At 35.9% G+C, this 17,595-nt stretch overlaps 3 protein-coding genes across 4 annotated transcripts; 1 reads left to right on the top strand and 2 right to left on the bottom strand.

Annotated features, from left to right (window-relative positions):
* Nucleotides 1-438: 438 nt before the first annotated feature.
* LOC147550664 (cyclin-A2-2-like) lies at nucleotides 439-6,919 on the bottom strand. The gene is made up of 12 exons (XM_086665657.1): nucleotides 6,711-6,919; nucleotides 5,048-5,401; nucleotides 4,434-4,731; nucleotides 3,544-3,671; nucleotides 3,313-3,405; nucleotides 2,511-2,644; nucleotides 1,989-2,064; nucleotides 1,810-1,886; nucleotides 1,683-1,716; nucleotides 1,437-1,586; nucleotides 1,199-1,333; nucleotides 439-891 (listed from the first exon to the last, which is right to left on the bottom strand). The coding sequence occupies exons 2-12, from the start codon at nucleotides 5,327-5,329 to the stop codon at nucleotides 838-840; spliced, it is 1,461 nt and encodes a 486-aa protein (XP_086521783.1). The 5' UTR covers nucleotides 5,330-5,401; nucleotides 6,711-6,919; the 3' UTR covers nucleotides 439-837.
* A 3,081-nt stretch (nucleotides 6,920-10,000) lies between these two features.
* Nucleotides 10,001-15,517, top strand: LOC147550663 (aromatic aminotransferase ISS1-like). 2 transcript variants are annotated; one of them, XM_086665654.1, is made up of 9 exons: nucleotides 10,001-10,683; nucleotides 10,790-10,837; nucleotides 11,722-11,850; nucleotides 12,474-12,533; nucleotides 13,158-13,314; nucleotides 13,928-14,031; nucleotides 14,160-14,218; nucleotides 14,435-14,543; nucleotides 14,804-15,517. In XM_086665654.1, exons 1-9 carry the CDS (start codon nucleotides 10,621-10,623, stop codon nucleotides 15,254-15,256), a joined length of 1,182 nt encoding a protein of 393 aa, XP_086521780.1. In that variant the 5' UTR covers nucleotides 10,001-10,620; the 3' UTR covers nucleotides 15,257-15,517. The 2 variants fall into 2 exon arrangements, with proteins under 2 accessions (XP_086521780.1, XP_086521781.1); XM_086665655.1 differs by lacking the exon at nucleotides 13,928-14,031 and having other exon boundaries at nucleotides 10,084-10,683; nucleotides 14,170-14,218.
* Nucleotides 15,518-15,639: 122 nt separating this feature from the next.
* On the bottom strand, nucleotides 15,640-17,595 carry LOC147550662 (2Fe-2S ferredoxin-like superfamily protein). The gene is made up of 6 exons (XM_086665656.1): nucleotides 17,317-17,595; nucleotides 17,123-17,224; nucleotides 16,427-16,480; nucleotides 16,183-16,245; nucleotides 16,023-16,085; nucleotides 15,640-15,919 (listed from the first exon to the last, which is right to left on the bottom strand). The coding sequence occupies exons 1-6, from the start codon at nucleotides 17,548-17,550 to the stop codon at nucleotides 15,884-15,886; spliced, it is 552 nt and encodes a 183-aa protein (XP_086521782.1). The 5' UTR covers nucleotides 17,551-17,595; the 3' UTR covers nucleotides 15,640-15,883.

Genomic DNA, 17,595 nt, shown 5'->3' with positions numbered 1-17,595 from the left:
ACAATCCCCAATCGCCACTAGGTCCAAAAAATTTTAGTTGAGAATCCAAAATAATGAAGTAGCTAAGAAGTCCAACTTCAACAATCCTCGTTCATGGAAGTAGCTAAAGAAGTCCGACTTTAACATTCCTCTTTCATGGAAGTAGCTAAAAGGTCCAACTTTTAACATTCTTCTTTCATTCGTATGTATAACTGTATAACTATGTGTTTGATAACAACGAAATGTTTAGTAGAAGTATTGGTGGAGGATAAGAATTGTATCGAATGAAATCGTTTAAACTACATTTTAGTTGAAATCTTAAACTAATGGGCTCACACTTTTATATACATAAAACTGCAGTCAATCAAGAATATAACTAGGCTATTTCTTTAGAATCCAACTGTTTCCACAGAACAAATGTAATTAAACACAACCTATAGAGAAATAGGAATAGCGATCTGAGCGAGAGAGAAAAATTACCTTCAACTAATTACAATCCTTAATACAGACCCAAAAAAATTGATCCGATTCTATTGAGATTTCTTTACAAAGATGAGATATCTTGAGACAAATCAGTGTGTTTTTAAGCCATTAAATTTCATAACTTACACCCCCACTCACTTATAACTCGAAAATTACAAACTCAATAGGTCTGTGAGAGCCAGAACCCAAAAAAGATCGATCAAACGACTGATCAAAGAGGCTAACAACAACACCATAACACAGGAGGTGAGAGAACAAACGAATGAAATGTGAAGATTCGGTATCGAAACATAGTGATATGCAATAGATGACTTCTACTGATAACGATATGGGTCTTCGACAGAATGGAGAAGTCCTGTGCTTGATCTTAAGAACTTAGAAGAGCTTTTCCAGTGTTCTTGGTGATGTCAAAGTAGCCACAAACTTGAACTGTCCAAACAAAAACAGATTGTGTTTTAGAAGTGTTTCTAGGACGCGAATGCCTTCAAATAAATTGATAATTTATAAGGTGGTGTTAGTTTTTTCGCATAATATGACTTGTCTGAATCTGAAAAGTCTTGACTCAAATGGAACCGAAAATAATCCAACTTAACCATTCAGACGAGTTAGGCAAAAACAAACGTTCTGAAATCTTACTCAAGTCATTTCAGACCTCAGAGTCAGATTTCAGTTCTTAGAAAAGCAAAAATCCACTACCTAAGTTCAACTTGAATGCTGAATTTCTATTTTTTGTTACCTTTTGTTGTTTATACTTTTCACGTATAGCATTTAAAGGGCAACAACTGGTATTGAGTTGCAAATCTTGTAATGCTAGAACTGTTGCTTTCATATCTGATGCTTTATAATTTGTATAGTGTTCTAGAGTTGAGCTCTGCTCCAAAAAGAAAAGAAAAAATTGCAAATTCGATTAGAATGTGGGTTTGACATATAAAAGAAAAGCGAAGGAAATAAGACATCTGAAAGAGAGTACTAACCCATGGGTAGCTTGATTGATCTAAAGTCCATCTCGCAAGAAATACTGCAGATGCCGCAATGAGAGAAGGAAGGAACTTCAAGAACCCGTAATCAAGCAAAGTTAATTCGGCTAAATAATATGCCAAGAAATCCAACTCAGTACTTGGAACCTGCAAATACGAGTAAATAACGTAAGAGAACTGTTCAGATATAAGGCATAAGTCTTGCTTGTTTCATGTTGGTACGGTTTTAAGTAACTATAATACCTTATAGGAAGCATGTGCCGCTAGAAGAAATCTCCTGAAAATTGTGGTCAAGAAAACGTATGGATCAGTCACTTACGCACCACTGAGAGAAAAAAATTTAGGGGGACTGAAATTTGTTAGTTTTTACCTGAGAAAAGTTCTAACTGTTGGTTCTGATAGTTGAAAGTTTAAGTAGTTCAGCACTTCAGTCTCCATTTTCAGTACCTGCCAAGGTAAAATACGTAAGTAAAGTGGATATGTCGACATACCGAAGCAGGAGTTTGAGGATAAAATATAATTCAAGCGGCAATAAGCTTAGTTGCATACCTCTGCTCTCGTGTAAGTGTTGTCGGTAATGAAGCAGAACTCTTCCACGCGAGGGGCACAAATTTCTTCGTACTTTCTTCAGAAAACAAGGAAGTAAGATAACCATCAGTGCATTAAACGTGCAGATTCCCGAGAATGTCAATAATCATACTCTGTAGATGCATAAAATTATATAGTATCTCCGTGTAAGTGAAAACTTGGCCTGATTACTCAGCTGGGCGCAGACCGGGGATCAGCCGTTTGGTCCTGATTACTTCTTAGGCACAAACTATAGTCAAATTGATGTTTGGCAAAATCCACCAAGCCTATGCCATCTACCTTGAGCCTGTATCCTTATTCCTTAATACTGCCTTGTTTGATTGTGGTGCTTTTGTTTATTTGGAAGTAAGAAAAGGTAAAGTTCCAACTCCTAGACCTTTCTCAAATCTCATTTAGAACATTCGATGTTTAATTATATGACATATTAGAGATTTCCAATTTCAGAAAAAGAACTATGAATCTGATGACAAAGGGAAAACTTACGAGGCAATGAGCATGCAAGTAATCCCAAGCAGTTGAAGACGTTGTCTTTCTATGTAAATTTGCGAGAGAAACCGATCAATGAAATATACAGTGAGATAAAGTGTGTCTGAAGCTAACTTATATTCCTCGGAAACCTGAAACAGAAAAGATGGTTTGTGCGAACACCCTTTAGCATCAAGTATGGGTCTTCCCATAAAGCTATGGTGAAAAGTAAAAAAACAGGAAATGGTTTTTAAGTTACACATGTAACCACATGCAAGCACATAACTGTTTCTCTATTAGTAACTTATATCATACCTCTACAACGATAAAAACAAAAAATTATCTTCTTAAAGCCGCAAGAACTTCATAATTAAAAAAAAAACAGGTATAAACTTCTTACAACCCTAGCAATGACACGAGATTAGAGTGGTGAGTGCGAAAACTAGAACAAAGTATTCAAAGTTTAAATAGATTATGAAGATAAGGTCTTATTGGAACAGGATCTGGTTCTGCCAAAACTAGTGCGTTGTTAAACAGTCCCAACTCGTCAATGTTACCCTACGACCCTATGAATAGAACACACTAGCAAGGAACTATCAGCCAGTTCTTTCTAAATGTGATGCTAGACCCTCTCGTTCGGATTGCCTAAGAGGCACTACTGTCTATTTGCTCCATTTCATAAAGGGAAATTACTGTACACTACATCCCAAGATCGTCCATATAACAAAGTGTGCAAGAAAAAAACCTGTAAGGATTGCATACACATGATGAGTTTACACCATAACACGAACCCATGCATGCTTTGGTATTATAAACTAACCTCCACGATCCAATCAACCAGAATCTCTCGCATACTTTCAGTAATATCTCGTTGTAATGTTTCCATAAAATCAGAACTAGGTCTTCGGATGAGCTGAGAAAATAAAATTTTGAATAAGTCAGTACCTCTGCAACCCGCAAATCAGGCTATATCTAAGAAAGGGACAAGTTAAATCAATATAGTTTATCCCTACTCCCTATGAAATAAGGGGGATATATTGTGCTTACAAACCTCTGCAACTCGCAAATTGCTATAGATATCAGGAGCATAGAGGCTGCACATTAGAGGATTTTTAACGTCACAATCAATATCTGTAATGTCGGGATCATGCTCCACATTCTGGGAAAGACAGTTTTTCTCTGCAATATCCAAATCAGAACATACTGTTAGGAACATAGTGTTTTACAGAAAAATGAGCTGACCATACAAATAGTCACATTCAGATGTACGACAACTTCTTCGTGCAGTTTAGATTTATTCACAGAAAATCAAGCACGTTCCTGGAGTTATGAATGTAATACTATAGTAAATCATTCCCATTATCCCCCATTTGAGCTGGCACCATAGTGCGTGTGGGATTATGGATTCCTAAACATAAAAACATTGTATATAAGACCACTTCAGCTAAAAGAGTTCTTGCTTTTTCTATAGGCAACAACTGCTAAATAGAAACAGACCGAACAGCAAAATCTTCTCATATCTACCACCACTTATTACATAATTTGTTGGTGTGCAATGGGTAGTTGCGTACACAAGCATAAAGTATCCAATGCCAAACTGCAGCTAGGTTACACTGTCTACGTATTGAATCCTCATATTATGGTACCAGACCCTATATCGTAACGGGTCTCACTTCCGGTGGGTAAGAACTGAAACAGCACCGATAGGAACAAGATTTAGACTTCAAAGGTCTTTTCTTAAACTCCTATGAGAAACATTTGCAGAGACACGTTTCATATTATACATAGTTTATTGCCAAAATACGTGATGAAAAACAAGTGGTAAACGCTAATCTCTAAATTTATCAACTAAAAAGCTTGGTGCGTCCAGATTCATAACGCCACTTAATCTTATCTCTGGTTAAAGCAAATCGTCACATAATAGAATGACGAAATACACACCTTTCCTGAAACTGGTCAGATGTTGAGAGGCCCTTCTGGAAATCTGTTCCTCGAGCCGGAGATTAGCTGAAGTGCACTCTCTTAGGTCATTCCCTGTACTTTGCTGGGACATAACATTTTCTTCCACATTCATTGATGACATACTATCTTGTGCTTCAGAAAAGCCAGTTTTCACTGTTTCTGTAGACATCAATTTTCCTGTATCCTTTTGAACCTGCAAATTTTCTAAGGAAACGGCAAGAATCGCCTCTGAATCCTTCTTAACCGGACGCCCTTTGACCTGACTGCGGTTATTCTTCTGAAACAAATAGAGATGGCAAAAAAGGAATAAGATTTTGTGCAAACAAGACAATAAGCTTCTGGAACTAAGAATTATGAGAAAAGAAAGAGGAACATAGAATACAAAGTTCCCGAGATCAGAATTTGATCTCCAAGTTCAGGAATTGTGTAGCAAGTGAGACATCACACTAGTCAATGAGTTCAATGTTTAGTTCACTTTTAGTGCTGAAATGATCATAAGCGATTAAAGCAACAGCAATCTAAAGTTTAGCAACTGCTTTTGTATTTTCATCTAAACTCTAAGTTTCGTGGCCACTAACTGGCAGTTAACAAACCTGCATTTTAGATGCATTAATGCAGCTCCTGAACGAAGTATCACAGCTAACATTGGTAACATCCTTAAGCACTGCCCTCCTTTTATTTTGACGATTTGCACCAACAGGAGCATCTAAGGCAGCTCTTTTGCAACTTCTGCGTGGTATCTCATCTTGATCCTGTTTCGTGGGTGCCTTAGGGGGAAGAATCAAGCCAGATGCACGGTTTGCCGCAGCACGAGCTCTTGTTATTCTGACAGGAGGTTCTTCGGCAATAGCGGCAAGACTGTTTTCTCTCTTCATTTTTTTTTTGTCAACCTTGTAAAAGTACTCAAACCCTTTTAAGCTTTACAAAGAGTTCAACAGAGATAAAACCTGCATATACAGGAAAACTTGAAATTTAATAAATATTTTGACACTTAAAGCAACAACAGCAGCAAGTGAAGACGACTCAAATTCAGCAAATGGCATTCAAATGTATGAACTAAAACGGGCAAAACCAGAATAAACATCATGATAAATGATATCAGATATATATGGCCCTCTTTCTCACCCAACCGGAATACAAATGCACAGTTCAGATAAGAGAGGTGATTTTTCACACTCCTACCATTTCAAGAACACAAACAACTTGCTTTCACCTTTAACATTATATTAAAGCTCGTATTTTGAATTAGTTTTCGATCGTGTTCCTTTACTAGTTACCACTTGAAGTAAATTCATCTCTACTGTCCTAATGCCCTTCAAGAACCATGATCATGAACTAAAGAACCCCTTCTCACCAGTTTGTTCATGAATCCATGTTATACAGACTGTACACTTCACTTACCTCCTATTCAAGCTACTCCTGTCATTCATTCATATATACTTTTTATTAGTTACTTATTCTCTTACACTTTTTACACACACATTTCTCCGAACACGATTGTGGTTGCTATTCAACACCGCAACAATAGATGGTATGCTAGAAGCTTTCTTGAGTTTGATTTGTACAATATTATGTAGAGACCATATTCACATATAAATAGGATTATATTGATGATCAGATTAAAATGAAAATTTACAACAATAGATCCACCATTCTCAACAACTGATACTTATCCACTATAAACCTAAATAAGTCTCAGAAAGTTGTGGCTTCAGAGTCTTCTAACTAAAATCAAAGAAGGGAAAGGAAAAAACAAGGAAAAAGACATTTTCATAAAATTCAAAGGGCAAACACTAAAATCAAATACCCAATTCTAATATCTAGTATATAAGATTCACCTAAATACCTAATGATACAAATATCCAACAAATTACAAAAATCAAACAACACCTCTAATAAAGAGAATTCCAACTTCCCCTCTTCTTTTAAACTATCTACCCAAAATTTAGTAAAGGTTAAATCATCAAATGCCTAGCAATAGCTCAATCACAAACAAGAATTAACCCACAGCTAGAGATAGATGAGTAGAAAGAGTTGATTAAAAAAAAACATGCAAAAATTGAGCTGAAGGCATCAAAAGAACAAATGTAGAGATCAAAACTATCTCCACAATAGATCTATGTTCTTAAAACTGATGGATTTCAAAAGCTCTAATAAATCCACAAAACCCTAATCGATTAAAAAAAATATCAAAAAAAATAATAAAATTCAAAAGATAAAGAGATAAATAAGTTAAATTGAGGATGAACTTCTAACCTTACTCTGATTTTTGAACTCCGAGACTGTTATTGGCGTCACCGAAGAACAGAGTAAGTAGGGTTTTATATTTATAAGCATACAAGAAGAAGAAGAAATTTAGAGAGAGAAAGTGAAAGTAAAAAAAAGAAAAGGGGGGAAGAGATAGAAACTGTGCACACCACCAATGAGTGAATGCAAAGACGGATGGTGTGTGACAAACTTTCCTTGAAATAGGCTGTGCCCTGGCTGAGCGGGATAACTATACTATTCAAAGTTTAAACTTCAAAAATTAAAAAATTACAAAACAATTAAGAATTTCTAATAATAATTAAAACAAATTTAAATGATTATTTATATGGTAATAAGTACAATGTGCATACGTAATGGTTTGTACAACCGTACGTGGTTTGCTTGTGACTCTTTGATCGGCTGATTTGATAAGATTCTTTTTCAGTCGTTCTCGAGATTTGAAGAAAAAAATCGAATGGTTAAGCACGTGTGCGTAAGATTGTCTGTGTATGATCTTGTTTGGTTCGATTATAAATCATCTCAAATATTTTGGTTGCATTTTGATTGGAGTAAGTTACCTTATTCGTATTTTGTTATATATTAGTAATTATATTTGATACGTAGTTAACAAATAAAAAAATTGTGGCAGCATTATATTTTGCAAGTTTGATAATAAACTGTGGATTATCGAGATAGAAGTCAAATAACAATGCAGGGACATGAGTTAATCTTACATATAAATATATTCGAGCATTCAGTGGTACCGCTTGAATATTTACAGTCACTAAATTCGATTTCAAACATATTTGAAACACAAACCCATTAAAATGTTTATCTCATTTCGATGCTAACACCGTCACACGAGTGAGATAAAAATAAACAAAAGGGTTGATTTCAATTTCCACCCACTGAAAAATTGGTTGGTCCTTATTCGACCTCCAAAACCATATTTCCATCCGTTAAAGTTAGTGGTTTATCTTTTCTTTCTTTTAACCCCTACTTTAAAAGTTTTCCTTCTATATTTTTCTTCTTTGTTACTTGCAGGAAGTGTTTACGGAAAGGTTCGACAAACAACCATAACTATTTAAAAAAAAAAAGAACTTTGTTCTTTTTCTCTATCTCTCACACATTCAATTGAAGAAACCCCAATAAAGTGGCGGTGGTGGTGGTGATGATGAAATGAATAACAAGTACAGATAAGTAAAGAGAAAAATGGTCGTACTGGAGTGGCGGACCTGGTGGTTGGGGTTATGAAAGGAAGAACAACAAGAGAGTTAAAAAAAGATAATTTTGGAGGTCGTCGCCATGATCATCGGATGTTTGTCGGCAACACTAACGAAAATATGGTATTAGGGGTCAATTTAGTATGTTGGACAAACATAGGGGCCAAAATTTCTAGTTCTTACATTTTTAGGACCAAATTGCAATTAACCTAAAATAAAATAAAAACTCATCCAACTCAATTTTTTTAGACTGCTTGGTTGGTGTGTCAAATTGGTCAATGATGAACTTGTGTGTTTCCTACTTGTTCGGGATCTAGACTATCTTTACTCCTAGTCTCATGATTTAGTTAAATTTATCTAAATTTAAACCCTAACACTAGGATGTATACATAATGACAATGCTAGACCAACCAACTCTAAGACAGTCACTTAGACCACCTTCAGCAATCTCACCCTATATTTCCTTGAGATACATAGATGGTTTAAGGGGCAGGGTGGGATGCATTATGTAGATTTATTTTATACATAAATGTTTGGCCCCAAAATGAGAGCCGACTACATACTGAAAACTGATATGATCGGCTTCATCGGTCAGGAAATGTGGAAACAAAAACACCATGACCGCTGGAAACTGGTCATATCAACTTTTGAGCGGTAGTCACTCTTCAACTTCGACCTAATAGAATTTCTTTACTTTATAAAATAGACTTTGTTATACTCCGAAATTGACAAACTTTGACCTTAAGGTTACTTATATATACAACTATAATTCAATTTGTTTCAACAAAAAAAAACTACAATTCAATTTAAATATTCATAAGTGTAGGGTATTCCTGTCATTTATGGATAATTTAAATTGAGATTGGAGGGAAGTGGGTATTTAATATTTTAAAACGGTTTATGAAAGTTCCTACTATAATCCACTAAGCTTGATCTGAAAATTTCAAAGAGTCCACCCCAATTTTGATGGGAATCATGAGATATAAAAGGGATTTGGAATTGCATATGATCTCCAACTTTATGACAGATTTTTACTCTCATTTTTTGGTAATTGGTAATTAAATGAGATTCTAAAAGTATAGACATGACAATTCACTATTGACAATCACAATTATATAGTTGTGAAGTCCACTTTCAAATAGGTGTTGTGTGATAATTTATGCGTCACTTTCCTTGTGGAGTTCATGATTGAAATTTTGTTGTTGCGGAAAGATAACAATTGCACAGTAGAATCACGTTAAAACATCTTTACTTAGAATTAGATAGTGAAAGAATTCAAAATATTAGCGAAGAGATGTCTTACCTATTTACATTGAAGTCCATGCTCCTTATATAGAAGATAATTTTATTTGATACATACTTGTAACTTTCCCTTATTCTATAAATTTGTGTACTCAAATGTACAACAATATTTGGCCACCTCATATGTTAGTGTTTCTTTAGACTAAAAGACTGTTTGACCATTATTTTATTAATATATCATTTGACGTAACTATCAATTATCACTATTATGTTAGATTACCTTTTTGTTTTCATCGCTTTGCATTTTGTCATTTTCTAATTTCTGTATTGTCTCGTCATTTTCTTTTATCAGGTGGAAATATACAAGAGGAAAAGAGAGAGGGACACGCGAAGCAAAAATTTAAAGAGAAAAAGATAACTCCACAATGAGATCAAACAGTATATCGATTAAAATATGTGGGTTAAATGTTCGATTTAGTCAAATGGTAAGAGTTATTTGGGAATTTATCTCCACCAACATCCCCATCAGCAGCAACACTACTACCACCACCACCAAGATCCATAACCTTGAGAACCCCCATGATCATCTCCTATCTCTCTCTTCTACCTATATGTAAAGGATGGATATCCGTTCGTGAACTCCACCTTCATGACAGACCAAATGATACAACTTTCTCTACGGGCATGGGTAGGTTTTCGCCCGCGAGATACCTGCGTCCGAAGGATCTGTGGGCGCCCAGTAACCGAGTTGGGCAAAACCTGCATCCTCTTCAGCCGACATACACAAACTAGTTTTTTTTTGTTAGTATTAGGGTTTGTGTCCAACTTGGTCCTGCTCTTTGCATGTCAACACTCAGCTTGATTTCAATCTACTTTTTATCTATTTATTCTGTACCAAGTCATTACTTAAGGTATTCGTGAAAATGTGAAGAGTAGCTACCAAATTGTTTGTCCAAAGTTCTAAAAATTCAAAATTTTGACTCCATGTGTAGGCATCATACGAACAAACACTTTTACGAACGGAACTTCTAAAATACCCGTTGAATCATCTTGTTGTCCGAACACACAAGTGTGAGTTGTGTCCATTCCTCCCAAACCTGATGTTATTCGTAGAAGAGAACCCCAAAATGTTGGTCCAATTCATCGTGTTGTTCGAACAAACAAGTGTGTCTGTTCGGTCCTAACCAGATGGATATTTATTCATGAGACGCCCATCCGGAACCATTTTCACCCCCATGTATGTACGGATAAAAGTTTTTAGCATTAGCTGGTGTTTTCCTGTCAAAAACATTTTGTTACTAGTAGAATCTTACATGCAAATAGGCAAGCCTTCTGTGCCTCCTATAGTGCCGACCTCAAAAATCACTATTCATTCTGAAAAGCTGTCTGGTTTAGACTTTAGATAGAGAAAGAAGAAGAAGAAGAAGAAGAAGAAGAAGAAGAAGAAGAAGAAGATGGGGACGTATGGGAAGCTTGCTAGGAGAGCTTTGGAAACGGAATCACCCGTTATGGTTCAGGTACTGAATTGAATTAGATTTCTTTTGAGACAATTTCCATCAAAAAGTGAACTTTTTAGGGAGAATCCAGTTTAGGAAATTAACTTAAGGTATGAAATTTGTGCAGATACAAGAAATTCTTCGAGGAGTTAAAGATGCTGTTTCGCTTGCTCAGGCATGTTAATTATAGCAGTTCAAATTTTCCTTCTCATCTTTAATTTTCAATTATGAATAGTTTGTAGTTTGAGAGGGTTTAGTTCCTACTAAAATCTGAGAGCATAGTTTAGAAGGTTTCTATGAAAACTGGGATTTTAGCTTTTAGAGGCTTTAGCCCAATTGATCATAAAGACACAAACTGGGAAAATTTAGGGTCTGATAAGTAGTAGAGAATTGTGTGGATCCTAGCAGAGTAGAAATAGTGTTTAGTTTCTTCTGAGTTGGAATTGAAGTCTGATTTGACACGAGTTTGAGTCAGATGTTAAAATGTTTGTTTTTATCTGGCTCGTGATGTCCATAACAAAATTATATACTTATTAGTCCATAACAAAGATTATGTGGCGAATTTCATATCTTATTCCCAAGTTATATTATCATGTGATTTTATATAAAGATGATATTTATTGTGAAGGAATGAAAAATGCAATTTGACCATGTTTATATGGATAAATTTAATTTAATGCGATGGAAAAGGTAAAATTTTGCAATCAGTTAAACCAATTAACTGAAGCAAGCCAAACCAAACTAAACTCAACCGAACCAAATGAAGTGAAGGCTTGTTTGGTGTTTTTTGGTTGAGGAAAATTTGGTTAGTAACCAACCGTCGCCCACCCCTAAATTTGCGCCGGTGTTTGAGTCAGACGCTTCAGATCCAGACGAGTCAAATTCAGACAGACACCACTCTAAAAATCCTAGTAGTAATAAGATTATTCATTAATCCGGGATGGCATCATAAATATGCATAGAGCACAGGAAACCTCGAAATCTGAAGAAACAACTTTTTTTCAACCTCATTGGTAATATTCATTCTTTCATGGTGTTGGTGTTGCTGCACTGTTGCAGGGAGTTGTTTACTGGAAGCCACCTGAAAAGGCTCTGGAGAAGGTTAAAACAATTGTAGATGAACCTTTCACTAGTCGTTATGGTGGTGATGAAGGTCTACCAGAGCTTCGGGAGGCATTGGTTAAAAAGGTATTCATTTAACTGCAGATTTTCAGGGTACTAGTTCTATATATTGATCAAATATGTCACATACGAGTTAGCATCAAGGTGAGTCCTAAGAATTTAGTAAACGAAATGACAATAACAGTAAGAACCTAATTTCTATTAGCATCAACCACTGGTTTTGCTTTGATACATCACTTGACCCACCATATGCAATCACGTCTGCTTAGGTTAACAGTAATGAATTCATTTTATGGATGGGTATTTGTGGTTTCCAAAAGAACTTTTTTTGGGAACAGCAAGATTCAAGCTTTAATATCTCCGCTGGATACATGTTGCTACCCAAAGAAAAATAATCTTCTACTTTCCAAGTATCTGCCGAAAATATGCTGTCCTAGCCTAACAGTTGATCACGATAAAAAAATGAGAAAACCATTAGAAAATTGAAATACAAGTGATGACAATTTTTTGTTGTAGTGATATACTTGTTCCAAGAACTTATGTTGTGACATCCTTTATCGGTGTATGCAAAATGAAGGTTTTAAAATTATTTTAGATGGAAAGCATAAAACGTCTTAAGAATTCTGATGGAAAATCTGTGATGTTAGATTTGTGTATCCTCTTTAAATTGTTGTTTCCTGCATCTACAGTTACAGCAGGAAAATAAGCTGTACAAGTCTTCAGTAATGATTACAGCTGGTGCGAATCAGGTATCTGCCTTAACTTCTCTGTTTCTCTTATACACATATTTGGTTTGATGGTATTTTCATGCAACTCTATGCGTGTCCAAATTCTAGTTTTAGGTTCTATGTCCATGTTTGACACCAAAATTGCCCATGCTGTTGTATCTCTGATCAGGTTAGAATATCTCGGTATCGGGTTGACATGAACTCATGGACCTTATTTTGAGTTTGGATCTCCAATGGGTTGGATATCTTACACATCTCTTATAACATAGAGAGAGTAAATCACAGATCAGTTGATTATAATGCAATTATCTGAGATTGGTAATTCAGTAGCTACTCTATTTGTCCCAAAAGAGGTTCACAATATGTTTCTTTTTATTGTTCCTTTCCCATTCCTGGCCTTGTATAAACAACAGACAAAATTCGTAGCTCCTGTAGGACTTGCCTTGGCCGTTGAGAGGAATAATAATTGGAGGTTTTATAATGAAAGTCCCGACGTTATGACTCAATCTTCTAGTCTAAAACCCTAAACTTGTGACACTATTATCTTTTTTTTTTTTCTTTTTTTTTTTTGTAGATTTCATTTCTGAATATATTGCTGTATCAGAACTCATGAATTTCACTAAGATATGTGCATCTGATTCTCAGGCTTTTGTGAATCTGGTGCTTGCTCTGTGTGATGCTGGGGATTCTGTAGTTATGTTTGCACCATATTACTTCAACTCATATATGTCCTTCCAGATGGCTGGAGTCACTAACATACTGGTCGGACCTGGAAATCCCAAAACTCTTCAGCCTGATGCAGGTTTTAGTATTCCTTTCTTATTTATCGTTTCACTTGGCATGGGTACAAGACTTGTTTCCCTTTTATCCATCTTCCACGGAAATTTGTAGAGTTCCATTGCTGTTTAAAACTTTAGATCGCTATTGTCTTTATCTTACACACAGAGGTGCTAACAAGCTAACTCCCTAAACCCAATTGGTCAGCATCCCCACCCACGTTACCCGTTACTTCAATTAGAAGGATTCAGTCTGCTTATCTAGTTGACATTGTTAAGTTTGTGGTGATCCAACTCCAAACCAATTGACAGTGAGTGTAGAGGACCTAGACATATTCATAGTAACCAGATCACCGTTCTCTCATGTATCACTATTCTCACAGGCCCCTTCACGTGTGCCACTTTTTTAGCCGAACACGATTTTTTTTCTTCTGTTCGGGTGACGCGGAACACATGTGCCTTTTGAACATATCACATGTGGGTCTAGCTCTGATACTATGTTAAGTTTGTGGTTATCCAACTCAAAACCAATTGGCAATGAGTGAAGAGGACCTAGACATTATATTTGTGGTCACTAGATCACCCCTCTTCCTTGTGAGACTATTCTCACAGACAATAATATTGTGGTGGTTTATGTAGATTGGTTAGAAAAGGTTCTATCCAGTAAACCTGTCCCGAAGTTTGTTAATGTCGTAAATCCTGGCAACCCTTCTGGGACCTACATACCAAAGCCTCTTCTCAAGGTAACTTCTCTGGCCTTAGCCAATAATATGTAATAAACAGCAGTGAAACAAGTAGTTGAAAGAAACATTTAGCTTTCTTGATTCAACTTGTCAACTCTCTTAATTGGTGGATTTCTTTTTTTATCTAGCGAATTTCAGATCTATGCGAAAGAGCTGGCTCTTGGCTTGTCGTAGATAACACTTACGAGTAAGCAGACATTCACATAACCAAATTTGCTTTAAACATGTTCTTGGCGATAGTAATAATTGTGATTGAGTTTCCTTAGTTGCAGAAAGAGATGATTAATCATCGTTATAGTGTTCTCAAGTATTGGTTTACAATACTTGTAATATGAATTGAAAGCTAAACTGTTCGTTTGTTGTCTTGTTGATGATGAAGATCACCTTGAGTTCATGGCTGCAGGTACTTCATGTATGATGGATTGAAACATTCATGTATAGAGGGTGACCATGTAATCAATATCTTTTCCTTCTCAAAAGCCTATGGAATGATGGGATGGCGTGTTGGATATGTAAGAACATTATTTCCGTCACTTCGAAAGTGGACTTTAGTTTTTGTTTTTGAATAAGTACATAATTTAGCTACTAATAAAACTTTCTCTCCGTCCATGGAGGGTATGGGGATTAAAAAAAATTGATTTGTTTTGGGAGACTAATAAGGACCAATCGCCTTGACATAGCCATCAACTCTTTTAGTAGATCTTGACTTCATTTTTTTTTTCATTTTATTTATCTTCCTAAATTTGGACGATCTTTTCAATCTTGTACGCAGATAGCATATTCATCAGAGGTAGAAGGCCTTGGAGCTCAACTCCTCAAAATCCAGGATAACATACCGATTTGTGCTCCGATAATCTCACAACACCTGGCCTTATATTCCTTAGAAGCAGGGCGCGAATGGGTCATCGAACAGGTGAAAGGTCTCCTCAAGAACAGAGACATCCTAACTGAGGCATTATCACCCCTTGGACAGGGATCAGTGAAAGGCGGAGAAGGTGCAATCTACCTTTGGGCAAAACTTCCAGATAAATATCAAGACGACTTTGAGGTTACCCATTGGCTTGCCAAGAGGCATGGAGTAGTCGTAATTCCTGGAAATGCTTGTGGTGGCCCTGGGTGCATCCGTGTCTCCTTCGGTGGGTTAAAAGAGGCAGATTGTGAAGTTGCAGCTTTAAGGTTGAGGAAAGGGTTGGAAGAGCTGGTGACAAATGGGATGATACAGTGAATAAAAAAATCAGTGGTCAGAACCCAGACGTGTCTATGATTCTTAGATCGATTAATCTGTCCTTTGTCTGGCTTGTTCAACCAAGTAGGACTCAATAGTGATCATTTCCACAAGATACGGATTAAAAATTAGTAACAGTTCTAAATGTCCATTAAATAAATACCTAGCAGGAATTACGTCTTAGATTATCGTTTATTGAAGTATAAATTCGTCTACTCTTCTGTATTTCCAGTATTTATAATGAAATCATCTCTTCTGCAATTCAAAAGCTCTTGTATTGAATGTCAGGGTTATTTCAGAGGTTATGCTGCCTGATTTTAGTAATTAATCTATGGAATTTGCAGGGAAGCTCTTATTTGAGCTCTTGAAACATTATGAAACCCTAACGAGAATGCTCATGATTTTGATTATTAATGTTTAGGGCATAAGTTGAAGAAACCAGTTCTCTCTTTACGGGCGAAAATTGACACTGGGCTATGGGTTTTTACATATATTATTCATTGTAATCCTCTCAAATAAGAGTCCCAAGCTAACTTCGATTTTGTTTGGTGGTTTTTCTTTGCAGTGAGCGATAAAGATGAATCTGCATTCTTCACTTCTATGAAAAACTGAAATGGTTGAGGATTATCATTTCTTCCACTGAGGTAATCGCCGAACGACAACCTGAAACCAGTTTTAGTGAGACAGTTTCATTAGATGAATCTACTATATTTAGGTATTCTCCTGTAAAAACTCAACAAGTTTGATTGTACGAGTTTATTCTTACCTTGCCAGAATTCTGTTTATCTCCAACTATAGTTTGACAAGCTAACCTCCAAGATTCAGGTTTCTGTAATAATGGAAAGAACATGTACATACATGAGCATGAGAGATGAGAGAAAAAGGAAGCTCCCGAAAACGATAATGAGTTTAAACCAAGTACATACTTTCTTTAGATACCGAAGTTCTGTGTTTGTTCTTTCATTTAGAAGATCATTTCCATCAATAATCTGCAGTGAGACATGAAATATAGATTTCCGAGTCTATAAGACTCCATCGTCCGAAAACAAAATATACGTTGTAAATTTCTTGATCTTTATCTAACATGGGTTGTGGATTAATGTGTGCACAGTACATTCTTTATCTACTAGTTCTTAATTAGAGAAAATGAGAAATGTTCATAGTTTTTACCTCTACAATGCAAGTTCCACAGCTTCCACCACCCCCACAATTCATCAACTTTCCCTACAAAACAGATACAAATTCCCTGTTTTAGACTACTTTCAACAATTTGTTATATCAGACTCAGTAGTGTGTGTGCACCCTTTTGAAGAAGTTGAATAAAGTTGAGGGCTAAAATGTGCGTTTGAACAAATTTTGGGCTGATCTTCATTATCAGATGAAACACTAGAGACTATTCCTAAAATAGAAATAGTTTCATCCCTCAGACCATGTTTGGCGCGTGAGAATTGAATGCAATTACCGCTGATAGAACTCCAAAATGTGGGAGATTGCAATTACCGCGAATAGAACTCCGAAATGTGGGAGATTTCGTACTGTGTTGTTTGGTTTAATCAGGAATTTGATTGGTAGAGAGATGATTTTGTTCGTAGACTATTTAATTAACAATTCCAAGGGAATGGTAATCACTCTTCCGCGCACTAAACACCATTATGGAATGCAAATTCTGGTAATCACATTCCTATCTCGTTTGCCAAACATGGCCTAAGAGTTTGACTCGGGAGCTAATGTAACATCTTCCTGACCACATACTCTAATCGAATACGTTTGAAAAGCTCAATACCTTAAAATAAAACGAACAAAATTGTCTCACCAATCAATCATTAAGACTCTAAAATCAAACTCTTAAGTAGTAATTGTACATACATAAGCAGCATAAAGTTCAATCTTATTATCAACCATGATATCTCTCATTAGCTTCTCTCCACTAATTGCAGAAGCTTTCAAAACTGGATCTCCTGCTTTTGGCTTTAACCCTCAAATCATATAAACCCAATTCCAATCATAAATAGAAATCAAAAATGAAAATTGAGAACCAAAGAAGAAAGAACAGTTCTTACTCCTATGAACTGAAACTCAATTTCTGGTTTTTCTGGTATGGGTAATGGAGTTGATGATTCTGAAGAATTTCCTGCAACTGAAACTATGATTGATCTCTTCGTTTTGTGTAATGACGGAAATAAAGATGAATTGGGTTTTCTGTGATTCTTATGTACTGATTTTGTTTTTGTTGTTGATGATGATGAGATTTCTGGGTGTGTAATGGATAAACAGGCCAAAGATATGGCTGCCATTTTTCTTCTTCTTTCTTCTCCTCTCGTTTTTTCTGTGATTCTTAT

This window comes from Eschscholzia californica, unplaced genomic scaffold (assembly GCF_041429995.1).
Source record: "Eschscholzia californica isolate CP2 unplaced genomic scaffold, dmEscCali1.0.p SCAF_3, whole genome shotgun sequence".
In the NCBI taxonomy this organism is placed as follows: domain Eukaryota; kingdom Viridiplantae; phylum Streptophyta; class Magnoliopsida; order Ranunculales; family Papaveraceae; genus Eschscholzia; species Eschscholzia californica.
Note: the sequence above shows the minus strand (reverse complement) of the source record. Positions and strands in the feature narration are given on the sequence as shown.

Excerpts from the sequence above, each read along its gene's own strand:
- LOC147550664 (XM_086665657.1), bottom strand. The coding sequence starts at position 5,329 with ATGAAGAGAGAAAACAGTCTTGCCGCTATTGCCGAAGAACCTCCTGTC. Across the intron at positions 4,732-5,047 it reads TTAATGCATCTAAAATGCAG|AAGAATAACCGCAGTCAGGT; the intron begins GTTTGTTAACTG and ends TATTTGTTTCAG. Across the intron at positions 3,672-4,433 it reads TCTGACCAGTTTCAGGAAAG|AGAAAAACTGTCTTTCCCAG; the intron begins GTGTGTATTTCG and ends TGGATATTGCAG.
- LOC147550662 (XM_086665656.1), bottom strand. The coding sequence starts at position 17,550 with ATGGCAGCCATATCTTTGGCCTGTTTATCCATTACACACCCAGAAATC. Across the intron at positions 17,225-17,316 it reads TTGAGTTTCAGTTCATAGGA|CCAAAAGCAGGAGATCCAGT; the intron begins GTAAGAACTGTT and ends TGAGGGTTAAAG. Across the intron at positions 16,481-17,122 it reads TTGAACTTTATGCTGCTTAT|GGAAAGTTGATGAATTGTGG; the intron begins GTATGTACAATT and ends TCTGTTTTGTAG.
- LOC147550663 (XM_086665654.1), top strand. The coding sequence starts at position 10,621 with ATGGGGACGTATGGGAAGCTTGCTAGGAGAGCTTTGGAAACGGAATCA. Across the intron at positions 14,032-14,159 it reads TACCAAAGCCTCTTCTCAAG|CGAATTTCAGATCTATGCGA; the intron begins GTAACTTCTCTG and ends TTTTTTATCTAG. Across the intron at positions 14,219-14,434 it reads GTCGTAGATAACACTTACGA|GTACTTCATGTATGATGGAT; the intron begins GTAAGCAGACAT and ends TCATGGCTGCAG.